General features: G+C 41.4%; 1 protein-coding gene across 8 annotated transcripts in view; it reads right to left on the bottom strand.

Moving 5' to 3' along the window:
* GAREM1 (GRB2 associated regulator of MAPK1 subtype 1) overlaps positions 1-17016 on the bottom strand; it is a 78649-nt gene that overhangs the window by 20817 nt on the left and 40816 nt on the right. For 5 of the 8 annotated variants that reach the window (XR_014566482.1, XR_014566483.1, XM_083747685.1 and 2 more), the window contains one exon: positions 2000-2130. The exons of the other annotated variants lie outside the window; for them this stretch is intronic. Coding sequence is in view for 3 of the 5 variants with exons in the window: in XM_083747685.1 (XP_083603811.1) it covers positions 2000-2130 (131 nt within the window). In the remaining 2 variants the exon portion in view is untranslated. The remainder of the gene's footprint in view (positions 1-1999; positions 2131-17016) is intronic. 8 annotated transcript variants of the gene reach the window in all.

The following is a 17016-nucleotide window of genomic DNA, read 5'->3' as shown; positions in this document are numbered from 1 at the left end:
ACATTTTAGCCACATGACAAAACCTGTGAGATAGTATAAGCTGAGAGATAACGGCAGGTCCAAAGTCACCAAATAAACTTCACAGTTGAGATGGGATCTGAAGCTAGATTTTCTACATCCAAATATAGCCTTCCAGTGTGGGAAAATTAGCTCCTAACAACTCTGGTGACTATAAAGGGCATACCAAACAGGAAGATTTTATCATAAGTTTGATCATTGGCAATTTAGCTGTTTTCAGATATCACCTTACTGGCTCTTCAAATTATTTGCTTAGAATGTGGTTCAAGAATAGGTGATGAGAAAAATTGATTCTTCCTTCTCACTTGCACCTTGAGAAGAAGACCTGGTTTCCTCAAACCAGTTTTCTGTGACATCCTAACTGGCAAACTGTGGTTTAATTAATCCCTCCAAACCAGGATTGTCTCACTAGCCTAATATCTTCTTGGCAGGGGCTCTCCATTTCTATCTTCAACAATAGTTGCCATGTTCAGGTGTTACATTCTAGACCCTCAAATTGTGATTTGCTGAGGGACTGTAGCTCATTCCCAGGTTCAATGCCTGCCACTGCCAGTTAAAAGGCTCAGGCAGCATTTGTGTGTTGTGTGTTGTACAGACATAACCCAAGAGATCCTAGCAGGAGATCCCCCAGTTGGTACGATTTAGAACTCCCATGAGACTCACTTGGCTTTTTCTCTAAACGTGTGTGTGTGTGTGTGTGTGTGTGTGTGTAGGAATAAACCTGAAGATCAACAGGGTCTAATCCAATTCTAACATGCTTAACTTTCTGACTTAGATGTTACACCCTCTTCTCAAATTTTCCTGAATATTAATAATGTTATCTTGACTATAGATGAACTTGCTCAAATGAGAGGTCAAGCATACATAGCCACATCCAAAGTACATAGGAACATAGAACTATGCCTTGTACTTAAACAATCCACCACTCCATGTAGCTCAGTTTACTGTTTACTCTAAATTGGCGGCAGCAGCCCTCCATGGTTTCACAGACTGGGAACATTTTCCAGTCCTACTTGGAGGTGTCAGGGATTGAACCTGGAACTTCCTGCATGTAAACCAGTGCTCTACCATTGAGCTACTGCCCTTCCACAGTGATAGACCGCCATCTTGGATAGGCCCATGCCGTATGTGCACCTCCCTCGAAAACAATTACCGGTACTTACTTTTCTAAAGTGATTGTGGCAACAGGAAATAGCTTGTGGCATTTAACCGTTAAGGTACATCCAGAACAAACATGGAAACTGCTAGAGGACATTCTATATGGCTAAGACACTCTAACATATAAGATTGGGAAGAGAGAGGGAGGGAGGGAGGAACAGTTTACAGACACTGTAGTCAGAATTTATGTGGGTAGTAGTTTCTGACAATACTCTGTTTAACAGTGATATGGCCTCCCTATTTGCAGGGCTTAAAGAAAAGAGCAACAACATTTCATTTGAATCATGTTATTTCTCATGGTTGCTGCATAGATTTTAAATCAAGGAATCATTAGTCCTTTCTGCTTCCATGTAAATGCTGATAATCTTCACCAGTATTGAGGGGTTTCAATAATAGTCCATACAGCCCCTATGTAGCCTAAGACATTCTGTGGAGTGAATGAAGCAGCTGCTCCCTCACCAATTAAAATCTAAGGGGTCGGAGGGGAGGGAGAGGGAAGGGGAGTGAACAACAAAAGAATCTCTGTCTAAAATTTGGAGGCAATTAAACAGATCGGAAAAGAACATTGCTTATTGAAGGTGGTTCCCTCTTTGAAAAAGTCTTCGTATGTACCGTATCTCACACTGATTCACAAAGATTTCAAAATGGGTTTGGGGGAAATGTACACATTAAGTTGCAGTTTAAATACCATCCGACTAAGACAACTCAGTAACCCAAAATTACTTCTCCCACAGAGCACAGTTGCTCAACTGCCATGTATATATATAAAAAGGGTTTAACCATAAATCATTTCACTAGGGATAAATATTAGTTTAGGGGCTACCTTAACGTTGAATGTTATTTCCTCCATGACGTAAACTCGTTCAGGAAATGCTTTAGCCACCTCCTCCACACTGTTAAAATACTGCACTGGCTCCTTAATATCACGGTCTTGTTCCAGCAGCTTAAACTGCCCTGAAAACAGATGATAAAATAGAAGAGCAATAAGATATTTATATTGGACGGCTGTTTCTGTGGCAACTGCTAACGCATTCCCTACGCTATTTAACTTGGTCAGTTTCCTCCAATTATTAACAGTTAGGCAATGGAAGAACAGATTGCACAACTCTTTGCAAACCTGAAAAGGAAAGAGTTACCAAGCTTTGCTAAACCGGAATTAGAAGAATGTGTGTGGGCCGACGTGAAATTTAATAGAATTTACAGGCGGGCTCTCTGAAAGTGGACTGAAAGCACAAATGCATTCTCATGGTAGAATTACACACAGATTTCTGCACATTTAGAACTTTCCCCAACACGTTACAGTACTTTATGTGTTAAAAGCACAAACTCAATTTTTACAGGAAAATACACCAGAAAAAGAAAAGCACAGATGTGTAAGAACTGAAGAAATTTCACTGGCCAATTCAGTGTTCCCAAGAGCCCCTTTTGAGGGGCACAAAGCTTAGGGATATTCACCAGTTTTCAGAATTTCTGTTCTGCTGCTTCACAAAACATTGCATTTTTGAAGCCACTCTCATGGCCACATAATAGGTTAAACTGTCAAGTCACTAGAGTTCCGTGAAAACAGGCAGTGTTATTACTGTTTATCACAATGCACTGATATGCTTTCTGGTTGTTTTGTACTACGATGCCAATTAGCCCCAGGCAGCACGGCCAATGATCAGGGTGATGGGCATTGTAGTCCAAAACATATGGAGAACAGGATCCCAGCAAGATGGCTTTTGGGAAACCTAAGTCTTTATTTCCCATGCTTGATACTTACTGTATATGGGCAGTACAAGCTAGTCTGGAAATAAAGCCTGTTGACATTACAAACACTCACAAAGGGTTTTCTGCTCCACATACCAATACTCTGTATATAAATTTGGGGTCACATACGGGAAGTTTATTTAAATAAAACCTAATTGCATTATGTCTTGCTGTAACCAAATAGAACTAGCACAATACAGTTTTTTTTTTAAAAAAACCTGGGAATGTATGGTAAGATTTACTTTTGCTTGGAATAAGATCTGGATGGTAAAAGCACCATTGTTTGGGGTCTATTCACATGAACATTTTATCAGTGGTAACAGCCAGCACATGAAACTGATATACAGCATTGCATGAATCAATTCCTACAATTCAACCATGGTACTGGCTTTGCTATAATGTGGACACAATATCAATCAATGAAGATAAGCTTATCAAATGATAAGATTAATTTGCAATAAATACCACCAATGCAATACTGTGGATTTGACATCCGTGACTGTAATCTATAGAAACTAATTATCAGCAACATGCACTTAAAATATCAATAGTGTGCGGTAGAATGTAGCAGTCATGAACTCACCAATAATTTAAACCTTTTTTTCATATAGGTATATACACCCCCACCCCCACCCCAACTTACCACAAACCTTAATTCAATACAGTTATCTGAAATATTATTTGGAATATTATTATTCTACACTAATTTAAAAGATTAAATTTTTTTGCAAAAACAATACTTGAGATTACCACGCTCCCCAAGATGCTGAAAACAGTTGGCTATCCTAGGACTAATTTATATGTTCATTTTTGGAACTGTGTTTGGAGACTCTTGAGAGTCCCATGGACTGCAAGAAGACCAAACCTATCCATTCTTAAGGAAATAAGCCCTGAGTGCTCACTGGAAGCACAGATCGTGAAGCTGAGGCTCCAATACTTTGGCCACCTCATGAGAAGAGAAGACTCCCTGGAAAAGACCCTGATGTTGGGAAAGATGGAGGGCACAAGGAGAAGGGGACGACAGAGGACGAGATGGTTGGACAGTGTTCTCGAAGCTACCAGCATGAGTTTGACCAAACTGCGGGAGGCAGTGGAAGACAGGAGTGCCTGGCGTGCTCTGGTCCATGGGGTCACGAAGAGTCGGACACAACTAAACGACTAAACAACAACAGCTTTTTGCTGTTTTCCCCTGACATAGAGAACATAAGAAGAGCCTGCTGGATCAGACCAATGGCTCGCCTAGTCCAGCATATCCTCTTCTCATTTCTCATAGTGACCAAACCAGATGACTGTAGGAAACCTGCAAGCAGAATTTGAACACAGGAGCCCTCTCCCCAAGTACTCTATTTCAAATGTGCTTCCACGTTCACAGCAACCCAGCACTAAATCCCCCTTCTATTCAGTGTGGAATCTCATTTATGTGCCATGAACCTTTAGATGGCAGATAATAATATAAAAGAAAAAAATAGAGATATACAATACAGATTGCGTATAAAGTACTTGAAAGGCACTGTTGTTGATTGAAAATCCTGTGGGAAACAGCAACAAGTGCACTGTCCTGTTATGTTGAGTGAAAACAGACTACCCACTTAGCAAATATTCCTATCTAAGAAATCCTGCATGGCTATGCTAACTACATGGGACTTCAAGTCTCTGGGTGAGCTGTATCTCTGGAAGCACAGGTATGGAAAAGTAACCACATATGGCATTGTACAGCAGGGACTATGGGCGGGTTCTCACAAGATGCCAAGCCAAAGTATGGTTTACCAAGATTTTGCAAACATGCAGGCTCCCAGAGATGAGCTCACAGCTGTTCTGCTCCTCTCTGGTCCTTTTTGCTCCCATGCTGCACTGAGCGATGCCAGATTTGGCATAGTGAGTTGTGTGAATCCAGGCCTATAGTTAAAACTCACTCATTAACCACAAGCTCCAACCAACTTTAATTCTGCTCTCTGGGAGCCTGGACAATTCCAGCAAGCTATAGTTTACTATATCATGTGAACCAAGTTGATGTGGCAAACAGTTTGCTTTCACCCACTCTTAACTACACCATATTTGGCACACGCACACACACACAATACGTACATACAAATATATATTGAAATTGTTGCAACTGTTCAGTGTACTGATGCCATGCTACAGAGGACAGAATTGGTGGGTTGACAGCAAACTCCCACTTCCTCTGATTTTTATTCATTTGCTGAAAAGTCTTGCTGAGTTTGCTACTCCTACATCAGAGCCTCCTTTTTAAAATATGAAGGCTTAGTTCATTCATTGACATCTTGCTTATTGCACATTCTTCTGTGCCTTTCAGGTTTTGACCCTGGTCCATGTTAAACAGGCTGCGGTGGAAGTGTAGGATGCTCTATAGTAAAAAATTCCATTTGACAGGGACAGTTATGTAAACATTTCTGCTTCTGCCTGGAACTCTGGATAGATCAAGCAAGCCTTGAAACAAGAACTGCTTTCGAAAAGCAGGATGTTTGAATATGTACATAGAGCAACCCCATGTAAAAGACTGCTTTTGTTTCACAAGGAGGAAGCTTTTAAATTTACTGAATGGGAGGATTTAATTCCAAAAAAGAGTCTATATGGCTATATAGTTTTTGGCAATATGTATTCATAGTACATTATAATGTGGGAAGAAATTAATTCTAGTTTAACCAGCATTCAGCATTCTAAAACCCAGTAGCCATACTAAAGTGTATACATACATTAAAATAGATTTTTTTTATTTAAAAAAGGTTCTCCTGTGTATTCTTGAACACAGGCAGTGTTTGATTTATATTCTCTTTGTAGCATGCATACTGTATACGTTTCTCCCTCATAGAACACCCACAGTAGAATGAATCTGGGAAACATTTCCCCATCAGGGTCCTTCCAACTCTACAATTCTATGATTCTATCAGCAAAACAAGTTGCAATGAATCTATTCCTCACTCCTAAAACTCAAGAGATGAGACCATTATTAACACTCATTTAATGCACTGGATAAACATTATAAAAATATAGATGTAAGAATTGTGAATGTGTACATTTCTCTACATTTGGGACCTGCAACATGATGCTGCAGCATGTCACAATTTCTGTTTAGTGTTCAAGCCAGCCAGCCAGCCAGCCTTGCCTTCCTCCATATGCCGTTCCATTCCCCTTTCCCACCCACCACCCTCGCTTCACCCCCAACAGTCAACCTTCCATGGTCATTGAACACATTTGGTTCCTATTGGCTTCTTCTGTTCCCCACCCTGACTAGGAGGTCCCCCCCCATTTTGTACTTTTGCAAATCATGGCATTTTCCTGTGCGTGGGAGGTGCCTTTTTGGCTACATAAGCACTAGCACTGACATTTGAACAGGATCTTTTTAGAAGCTATTTTAAGACACTTTAAAACTGTTTCAGATAACAGTTTACAATAAAATAGCTGGAAGCACATGGAACCATCTTTTTACATGACTTTAACCAATCCTGCAGGACAAGCCCTCTGGCTGATGTTATAAAAGGATAGCAGAGGAACATAGAAAAAAGACAATGAGGCACCAACAGGAAAGGCAGTTTTCCTGCCTGGTGCTAGGCTCTCATTTATCACCTTGGTTCCAGTAATGTTACTTAGAAGGACTTCTTAAGTAGCCTTTAATTACTGTCACCCCAGTAAAAATGAAAGCCTTGGCCTAATGCAATATCACCACTTTCCTAACCTATCTTACCCACAGTTTTGACAGATTAGTTGCGAGGTCATGGGGATATGGCATACATAAGGAATCTGCCTGTCAGACGGGAGGTCTGCAATACATAGCCTGGAGTTGGCTATTCTCTGATCTGAAACATCAGCTATCTGGTTCTCTGGTTGCCATTGGTTCAGCTGCTCCACTGTTACACAAAACTTTGCAAGCCCTGGGCATTGCTTGGGAAGAATGGAAAAACCTTTAATTCAGAGTTCTGAGCTTTGCTGCCAACTTAGGGCTAAATTTATGTGACGGAGTGGATTCATCTCATGAACACAGCACAAGGATAGAATGAATTGTTTCATAGCCTTTACTTGAAAATCGGGGGGGGGGGGGAGCACTTGCTGCTTATAATACAAATAATAGAATCTCTGATATACTTTATATATACTATATATACTAAGATATACTAAGTCTAGATCATTCTCACCACCACCACTTCACAGCTATATGTATATTCAGTGCCATAGCAAGCAGGCATAGAATCTCTAGTTACTTTCTGAGTAACAAGTCTCAACCTATTAAAGCTCATACCTCACTCCTCCCTATGAAATCTGAACCATCATAAGGTATTGTTCTGAGTTTGAAACAAACGTAAGCAGGGACAGACTCATTAACAACAGGAAGCTCAACTTGCGGCTTCTAAGGGCTTCCAATTTGTTGTGCTTGTGGTAGCAAAGACTCTAACAGAGAACTGGCTGAGTTGATGGGCTGTCACAAAATGTCCATCAACATCCAAATCTGCTTAGGGCAGATGTTGCTGGAGCTGATGGGAGGATGGAGTCCAATCACATCTGGAGGGCCAAGGGTTTCCCATCCATGGCTTAGGGGATAATAAAGCTGTCTACCTTCTGTGAGGGAATGAGGTATTTTTCTGTTTGGGTGGAGTTATACTTCACACAGGCCTTTGGGACAGAGGCAGCTTTGTGAGGGAGGCTGGAGAACTAGGAAGGAGTCCAAATATTCTAAGGAAGGTCCAAGAATTGGAGGAAGCCCAGGAGCAGCATGGAGAGTGCAGAGTGGCCACGCAGGTCAAGCAGCAGATAAATTTCACTGTAGATATGAGCTATCCAACCAGTTTTTTTGGCTGAAGGCACCTAGAGTCTTCCTCTAATAAGCATGAAGAATGCTGGACAGCCTTTGCCTTGAGGGACTGGTTTGGCCATGATTGCAAACTACCGTATTTTTCGCTCTATAACACGCACCTGACCATAACACGCACATCGTTTTTAGAGGAGGAAAACAAGGGAAAAAACATTCTGAATGAAACAGTGGATGTATCATTTTTGTGCTTCATGCTGTGGCCACAGACATGTGATCTGATGGTGAATTTGGGCTGACCCAATGCAAAAATCCTGAGAATCCCTGTGCATCCATGGTTTGTAACCACGTTTTTGCACCATTGCAGCGCCAGGCAACAGTGGGTGCGTGATTTTTGGGGGGCAGGCTGTAGCCATGGACATGCTATGTGCTCTGATGGTGAATTTGGGCTGACCCAATGCAAAGATCCTGAGGATCCATGTGGATCCATGGTTTGTAACCACGTTTTTGCACCATTGCAGCCCCAGGCAACAGTTGGTATGTGATTGGGGGGGGCAGGCTGTAGCCATGGACATGCTATGTGATCTGATGGTGAATTTGGGGTGACCCAATGCCAAAATCCTGAGAATTCCTGTGGATCCATGGTTTGTAACCATGTTTTTGCACCATTGCAGCCCCAGGCAACAGTGGGTGCGTGATTTTTGGGGGGCAGGCTGTAGCCATGGACATGCTATGTGCTCTGATGGTGAATTTGGGCTGACCCAATGCAAAGATCCTGAGGATCCATGTGGATCCATGGTTTGTAACCACGTTTTTGCACCATTGCAGGCCCAGGCAACAGTGGGTATGTGATTTGTGGGGGGGCCAGGCTGTAGCCATGGACATGCTATGTGATCTGATGGTGAATTTGGGGTGACCCAATGCCAAAATCCTGAGAATTCCTGTGGATCCATGCTTTTTAACCACATTTTTGCACCACTGCAGCCCCAGGCAACAGTGGGTGCGTGATTTTTTTGGTGCAGGCTGTAGCCATGGACATGCTATGTGATCTGATGGTGAATTTGGGGTGACCCAATGCAAAGATCCTGAGGATCCATGCTTTGTAACCACATTTTAAGTGGGGAGCGAAGGAAAAACAAAGAAGGGACATTAGAGGGGTGTGCAGAGAAGCAGCTGGCTAAGAATGCAGGAGAGGGATTTAACGGGAGGGAGGAAAGAAAGGCAAAAGTTTCCCCCCACCCAAGCCAGCCATCTCTCTCTCTCTCTCTCTCTCTCTCCCTCCCCCTCCCCCCCTCTCTCTCCCTTCCCCCCTCTCTCTCCCTCTCCCCCAGCAGCACCGGAGCTTGCCTGGAGGGGAGGGGCTTTCCCTGCTCTTTGTTCCGTTTCAGCAAACACAGCAACGAAACAGAGGGGGTGGGCAGTAAGACCCTGAGGCAGAATGCAGGAAAGCAGCCGCTTCCTCTTTTCAGGTTTCGCTTCTCCGTGCAGCGCCGCGATTTGATTTTTGCATGATTTTTCGGCTCCAGGGACCACACATTCGCTCTATAACACGCACAGACATTTCCCCTTCCTTTTTAGAAGAAAAAATCTGTGTGTTATAGAAGGAAAAATACGGTAATTGAGAAACAGACGAGCATTCACTTTTTAATAATATGATGCATTATATTGGACTCCTGCCAATGAGATTTGCAAAACAGGCATCCTGACAATGAGCATTAACATCTAAAGCCAACAAGGTACAGAAACACAAAATAGCACTTGACATCTGAAACTGCATTTCCCCCTCCCTTTAATCTTGTTTTTGTTTTAACAGTTTATTTGACCCTACTTCTTTTCATGTATAACACTTTATCCAACTATTCCAAAACATGATGCTTTCAGTATATCATAAAAGAGAAAGAGAAAGAGCAGGCTGAAGGCCAACGAGTTAAAGAAGAAAGCACTGCATAGCTGTATGTAAATTGTACTCCTAAGAGCTTTGGAACTCCAGAAACCTCATCTCTTGGTATGGCAAGGGAAGGGATGATAACCGTTTCTCTGAGCTAGACTTTGGTGTACTGCTCTGAGTGTTAAAATTCACCCCAGGGCAGCCCCTATAATTGTGACTAGTTTGAAAAGTACCTATATGAGTACTATCATTTAATTAATATGTGTGTGTGTGTGTGTGTGTGTGTGTGTTTGTGCGTGTTTGTATGTTTGCATGTATGTGTATATAAAATTTAAAACAGAAAATGCAAAAACCATTAAAACACAAACAAGAATTTAAAGGCGGCTGTGAATTTTAGAGGCTCTTGCCTTTGGGAGATCAGTATGACATCAGATAAAGATTATATGTGCCCTTGGAGCAGGATCTTGATGGCCAGTCAAAATTTGTGGAGCTATGGATGAAGGAAGGGAGGAAGCATTGTCAAAGATATGACATTGCTAACCTTTGGCAAGTTGTCCCCATATTTCATTTCAGATGCTAAGATGTATACAGCTTGAAAAACGCAAATTATAGTTTAACAACTGGCACTGTGGAACTTTGGGGAAAGTTGTTGATAACACATTTCCACTGGTTAATTCAGAACTGCATTCTCTCTGTGAAAGTTGTGTTTCCACGTACAATTAAAAACACTTTCCAGTATAGACAAGGAAATTAACCAGTTCTAGGTTTTTGCTAGGGAGTAGAAGAAAGACCTGTCTGAGCAGGAAGGAACCAAAAATGTACACAGGTAGGCATTTCAGCAAAAGCATGGATATGCGTCAAGGCGGGGGGGGGGGGGGAGAGAAGAGACAAAAAAGTTCAGAGGAATTTTACTACTAAATACAGTAAGCCACAACAAAATTAAAACTGACTTGCAGTTGCAGCAGGGAGAGAAAGCACAGGGAACACATGCACACAAACTCCTACACCCCAAGGCCACAGTTTTATTGCTTAAGCTTCCATGAATTTGGTGTGGGAAGGACACTATCAGCAGACAAATCCAGAGGTCATTTCCTGTGTAGGAAGAATGGCCTAAAATAGAACACAGAATTAAATTCTCATGCTACCCAGGGTCACACAAAACTGCCCCATATTTCAAGACCACGGGTGGAGCAAAGTGAAGTAATCTCTGTCAGGGTCTACCTGTAAGTTACTCCCTATCCCAGAAGCATTCAGCTGGTTAGTTTGGATGGGTAGGACAAGCTTATTGGGTGGGCGACACTCAAACATAGGTTAGCACACCCTACAGCTCCTGAACCTTGCCGGGCTTCTGGAGCGATAAGATAAAAAACTGCCACAAACCAACAGACAGGGGCATCACTAGGCGCTTAAAGGACTCAGGACCAAGTCCCATGGCACAATTTCACATATGCTGTTTTATATACGTAGCTGCCTCCACAAAATTAAGATGTTGAGTGGATCAGGTTTTACCAACACTGCACTCTGCAGTGTGCCCAGACTCACAGTAAGTTTTAAAACTTATTAAGTTTAAGAAAAGGGTGAGAAAGGCGCAGGAGAGCCAAGAGCTATGACAGAAGCTGCTGTCAAATGCATGCAGACCGGTAACTTAGTATCATCAACCTGTAAAATAAAACTGGGGAAAATACCAGTTTCCTGAGCTCAGCAAGATAGCCTCACACCTGAGAAACAAAACAGAATTTGATACTTCCCATTTTTCTTTTACAAATAATATGGTAAGAGTGACAAGTGATATCCCTCAAGACAAGTAGAATGCAAAAGAGCTGGGACCCACTATGTAGCTATTTCATTTGTTCCTTGTCAGGGGAAAAAACAACCTACCACCACCAGACTTGCAGACACAGAACAAGGACTTTCAAAGAAGATAAGCGTAGCTGTTGGTTTAAGACTTATGTTGTACTTACAACATGAGCTTCCTGTAAACCTTGAAGAAGTTTAACATGTATTGGGGGAGGGGGGGAATCTCTGTTTGTCCTGACTTCTTCACTCCTTAGATTAGATGCTCATGTATCATGGAAATTTTAAACCCCAAAACATATTAACTCAGAAAGAACCACAACATGATTTTGGGAGCCAGTAACTGTTGTGTTCCATTGGTAGAACACCTCAGACAGAATCTCAAAGCCAGACAAAACCTTGTTCACCTCGCTGTGCAGTGTTAAAGTGTATTATTCCTGAATATAAACCAGCCAGCTCACAAAAAGTACCAAGTTGCTTCTTCTTTGCATCTATTAAGTATTTCCACTTAAAAAAAAAAAAATGTAATGACAACATTTATAGGATGGTACAAATAGGCATGTTTGAACTACTTTAACAGCACATCAGACATGCTTTTTATATACTGCAAATGGCAACAGTATAAGAAATGGAGAAAGAGGAGCTATAAAAAAAATCATTGGGGTAATTAATGAATTCTGCTGGTATTCTGCATGTAAAAGTTGGATGTTCTTGACTACCCATCCCTCCACCACTCCAAGGATGATTCAGATATGCCCAGGGAGTGGAAACTGTGACCCCAAAGACATTATTAGACAACAACCCACATCATCCCTGACCACTGGCTATGCTGGCTGGAGCTGATAGGAATTGTAGTCCAACAACATCTTGTGGTTCACACATTCCCCATCCCTGAAGTAGATGAAGAAAGAAGAGAAATCCTGCAGCATAATATTTCAACCTTCGTGTGATTTGGCATGCTCAGTGCAGCAGTGCTGGCTTCTATTATGAAACAATCACCATTTTGTCCACTGACCTCAAAAGTTGTCCAAGAACCATGGAGTTAAAATCCACAAAACAGGCTACCGGCATATTAGTTTCAGCTTCTGGAACTAGTCAAGATTCTAGGAAATACACCCAGAATGGACAGCTGTTTCTGCTTTATCTGGTAAGTCAGAAAGTTCCATCTGTATCTCTCATCAGGTAATTTGCCTTCCTTGAAATTCTGCTTACAAGACATTTATTTGTCTGCAGAAGAAGTTAACAACTTCCATATATATATATATATATATATATATATATATATATATATATATATTCCTTTTTTAGGCACAAAGCACTGGAAAACTCTCATGGGAATTTGAAAGGGAAAATAATTATGAAGCTATCTAATCCTATCCTTTTTCTCTGCTACTGCAAGGATCTTCCTTAACACATGATAGTTTTAATTTACCGTAAATCTAAGTAATCAAACATCTACTGCTTGTTTCCCACTTCTATTTACAGTCCAATCCTGTGTAGGTTTATTCAGATGTTAAGGTTAACTGGGCTTAATGGGAGTTACACCCATGTAAGAGTGCAAAGGATTACTGATTTAGATCTTTTGCACATGTAGATAAATAAAAGCCTTTTGGCTTCATTCATAACTTTTCATTCCATTTATGTAAGGAGCTTCTGCTTACAGAAGGAGAGTTGCACTCATGAAAGAAGTCCTTCCGTGAGTGGAAGCTCCATCTATGAAATGCTTCTTAAGCCCATTTAGGTCAGGTTTTTAAAAGAGAATTGTTTTTGAAAAAGCTAAGTCATATTTTTAGTTATAAGAACAGTGGACCTCTTGTCATTTAAGTAACATTGGTTGATGGCTGAGAGATGGTAATTTCTTTCTAAGGTGGGGGTACCATCATGGAGCCTTTCAGATGTTCAATTCCATCAACCCTGGCCAGCATGGCCATTGTTTAAGGATAATAGGTGTTGTGGTCCAACAGCATTTTTAGAGGGTTTTTTTAAATCTCATCCCGTTTTTGAGTTATGAGGGGTTGAAATTTCAAAAAACTGATGATCTGGGCCTTGTCGGACTACACAAAAACCTTAAAAACTCAGCCCATAATTGATAGATGTCAAAACTAAAAACACCAGTATCTTCAGAACTTCATGGGCTTTAATATTATATGCCACATGGTGTAAATTTAAATTTAAGTTACAAAAAAAGTTGGATCAATTGCTACCCTTAAATGAAACACAGAATTCCTTTTTAAAAAAATAAGGCACTATTTGGACTTACCTGTAGGGGGAGAGGCAGGGTGCTTATCTGGAGCATAGATGGAAAAAAAGAGAGCAAAACTGAAGACTAAATCAATACTGGAATCTGAAACAAGTACATCTGTTCATTGCAAAGGCAAGAGGAAGCCAGGCTCAACACAAAGGAGAAACCCACATGTTTTGAAGTATATCTCATTAACAAAGCAGGGATTAGGTCACATTTTCTACATATCGAATGGCTCAAACAAGAGCAGAAGAATACAAAACAAAAAACAAAAAAATACCCTGCGTTATTGTATGAATGTCTTGAGGTTTTGCGTTCCAGTTGGTTTTTAAACCATCAAAACATGTGTCCCTGCAGCTTTTGTTAATGAAGCTGGGAGTGTTATAAAAAATGAACAGGTGAAAATTATCAGAGATTCATTCAACAACTTGGCTGCTAGAGATAATAACTGACCACAAACCACTTAACCAACTACGTGTGGGGAAAGGAGAGGAAACTACTTCTATCCTGCCTGTAGAAGAGAGAGATTCTTATCTTTTCTCCTGCCTGCCTACAGCCATGACACATGATCATTGGCATACCAGCCTGCACAAGGATACATTGTCCCTCCCCTGGGACAGAAAGGTCTGTGTATGCTTGACCACCCACCTGCTCATTTTGTGAATCCACAAGGATCTGATTCTTCAAGATTCTGAGGCAAGATTACACAAATGAGAAGAAAGCTTAAGATGGTTTACAATAATTTCTCACTATGCACTGGTGTGTCGAGGGTATAAATTCCACAACTCTTGAGTGAGAATATCATAGGACCTCTAAATGTAGAGGGGGGGGATGAATATCCCATGAGGAAGTACTGAGTACCTTTCTTTAGATTATAAATGTGCTTTTTTCTTGAATGTCAGATGTTTCCAATATTTTCAGAGGCATAAATCAAACCCAGCAGGCAGCTTCCAATGCTTAACTCATTCTACATAGTCAAATTACAATAGTCCAAAACTTGAAATGATCTATTACAAAAGCAATGAGAGATACATGACTCTGTTATAGCAATGTTACAAGTTAACAATCAAAAGGAGACTATGACTAAACAAGAAATGTCAATTTAACCACAAAAACTCATAGTTTATCATGAACAAAAGAGAATGTGACTAGAATTTCAAGCTAGATTATAGATTAGTTGAAATTCCTGCAGTTCAAATAAGGATAATCAAGCTTGCTATGGTTACCAAAGCATGGCTGTTGGTTGATAATATTCAGGGTTGTTATCTTGTGGCTGATTTAGAAGTGATTACTTGACCATTCTTTTTGATCATCCTCTCAACGGACGAAAACACAAAACAAGGATTCAATACTTCAAAAGACAGATTATCTGATTTTGAATTTCCCACTAACTGGCCCTGGTCAGTTTCATGGATTTGGGTCTGAACCCAGGTTGTAGTGGATCTAGATAATCAGTCTCATCAAGAAATACCTGCAGTTGCTCCACAAAGCATTTATAATATTCAAAATATTCAGAACAGTTAAACCTAAGAACTGCTTCTCATGTGTGTGGAGAGGAAAAACACAGATGACGTGCTAAGCTACTCTTGAACCAAATTGCCTACCATACTAGACCAGAGGTGTAGTTAACCTAAGGTAAAGGGACCCCTGACCATTAGGTCCAGTCGTAGCCGACTCTGGGGTTGCGGCGCTCATCTCGCTTTATTGGCCGAGGGAGCTGGCGTACAGCTTCCGGGTCATGTGGCCAGCATGACTAAGCCACTTCTGGCGAACCAGAGCAGTGCAAGGAAACACCTTCCCACCAGAGCAGTACCTATTTATCTACTTGCACTTTGACGTGCTTTTGAACTGCTAGGTTGGCAGGAGCAGGGACCGAGCAACGGGAGCTCACCCCGTTAAGGGGATTAGAACCGCCGACCTTCTGATCGGCAAGTCCTAGGCTCTGTGGTTGAACCCACAGCGCCACCCGCTTCTCATATGTGTTCAGATGCAACTTTTCCTCTAGAAGTGCTCTCATGAGTGCCTGTGTGGAGAGGAAAAACACAGATGATGAACACAGCTACTCTTGAACCAAATTGCCTACCATACTAGACCAGAGGTGTAGTTAACCTACTTCTCTGCTAACTGCACTGCAGCTACTTAGCAGTGCTGTAGTACTGATTAGGGAAATTAAACTGCAACTGGCATTCCTCTACAGAATCAATTACTTATTTTAAGGAGAGCTGAAACGCAAGGGTTCAAATGCTGGGTGGTGTCTTTTTAACTGTAGTCAATACAAAATGCACTTGTACTCATTCTCAAATTTACTGCCTTATTTTCTCTCTCCACACATATGCATTTTAATGAAGTGAAAATCCATTAATGCTAAGATGTCAAGAATTACTTTGGTTGATTCATCCTTTCTGGCTTTTAGCCACATGTGAAATTAGTACCACATAATCTATAGACCATGCAAAACTTCAGTTTGTTTCATGCATTGGCACTCTGATTAAACAGATTTTTCCTCAAGCATTTTCCATCTTACAAGATTACCATGCTCCACAACATTCCTGATTCCGAGCTCATTGCCCTCATTTCAGAGACAGAGGGACATAGCTTAAGCTCTCATTCCAGAAATGCAGACAAGAAACTAGGTTATTATGTATGTTGGGTTCTTTTACTCAAATGAAAACTTTAAGATTCCAAGATCCTGTACAAAAGTCAAGAAACTGACAGGAATGAAATACAGAAAAGGCATATTAAGTGAAGTGTAAAGTAGAACCTGCTCTGGTTCCTATCCAAAACCAGGCAACCGAGGAGTTTTCTTCTAAGTAAGGAAGTAAACTTTTATTATATCAGTCCAACAGTACAAACCCAGCAACTAGGAAAGGGTAGAATTGAGTCCAGGTGCTCTCACAGTGCAGAGGAACAGCAACAACAATCCAGTCCAAGGGCCAAGGCCAAGGCTCAAGAGTTCAAGATTACAGCAAGAGGTCCAAGACTGCATGGGAACTGTAACGTTGTTCCAACAAGTTCTCCCATCAAACTATTAAGGAGAGGAAGAAAACCCGAGAAATGTGCCTCCCCACTTCCCTTGATGTGCCACCTGTCCCTGGGAGAGATTGCTGGATGCTGCTGCATAGTCTCATCCCCCTCCCCTCTCCTCCTTATACTCTGGTGCCTCCCACTCCTGGGAGGACTCAAACGGAACCACAACACAACTAATTCAGCAAAGAATAAAAGGCAGTAACCAAAGTATTTGAAGGAGCATCTAGCCCTGTACTTTCTGACCCAGAAAGTACAATTGAGAGAGAGAGAAAGGCCCTGGGTGGCCCCATCAGCAGGATCAGGAAGGGGCAGGGCATTCTTGGTGGTGGTGCCCTGCTTATACAACTCCCACCAAGGTGAAAATCAGGCAGTCCCCCA

This window comes from Podarcis gaigeae, assembly GCF_964106915.1.
Source record: "Podarcis gaigeae genome assembly, chromosome: 7".
Classification (NCBI taxonomy): Eukaryota; Metazoa; Chordata; class Lepidosauria; order Squamata; family Lacertidae; genus Podarcis; species Podarcis gaigeae.
This window is presented reverse-complemented; position numbering and strand designations above follow the sequence as displayed.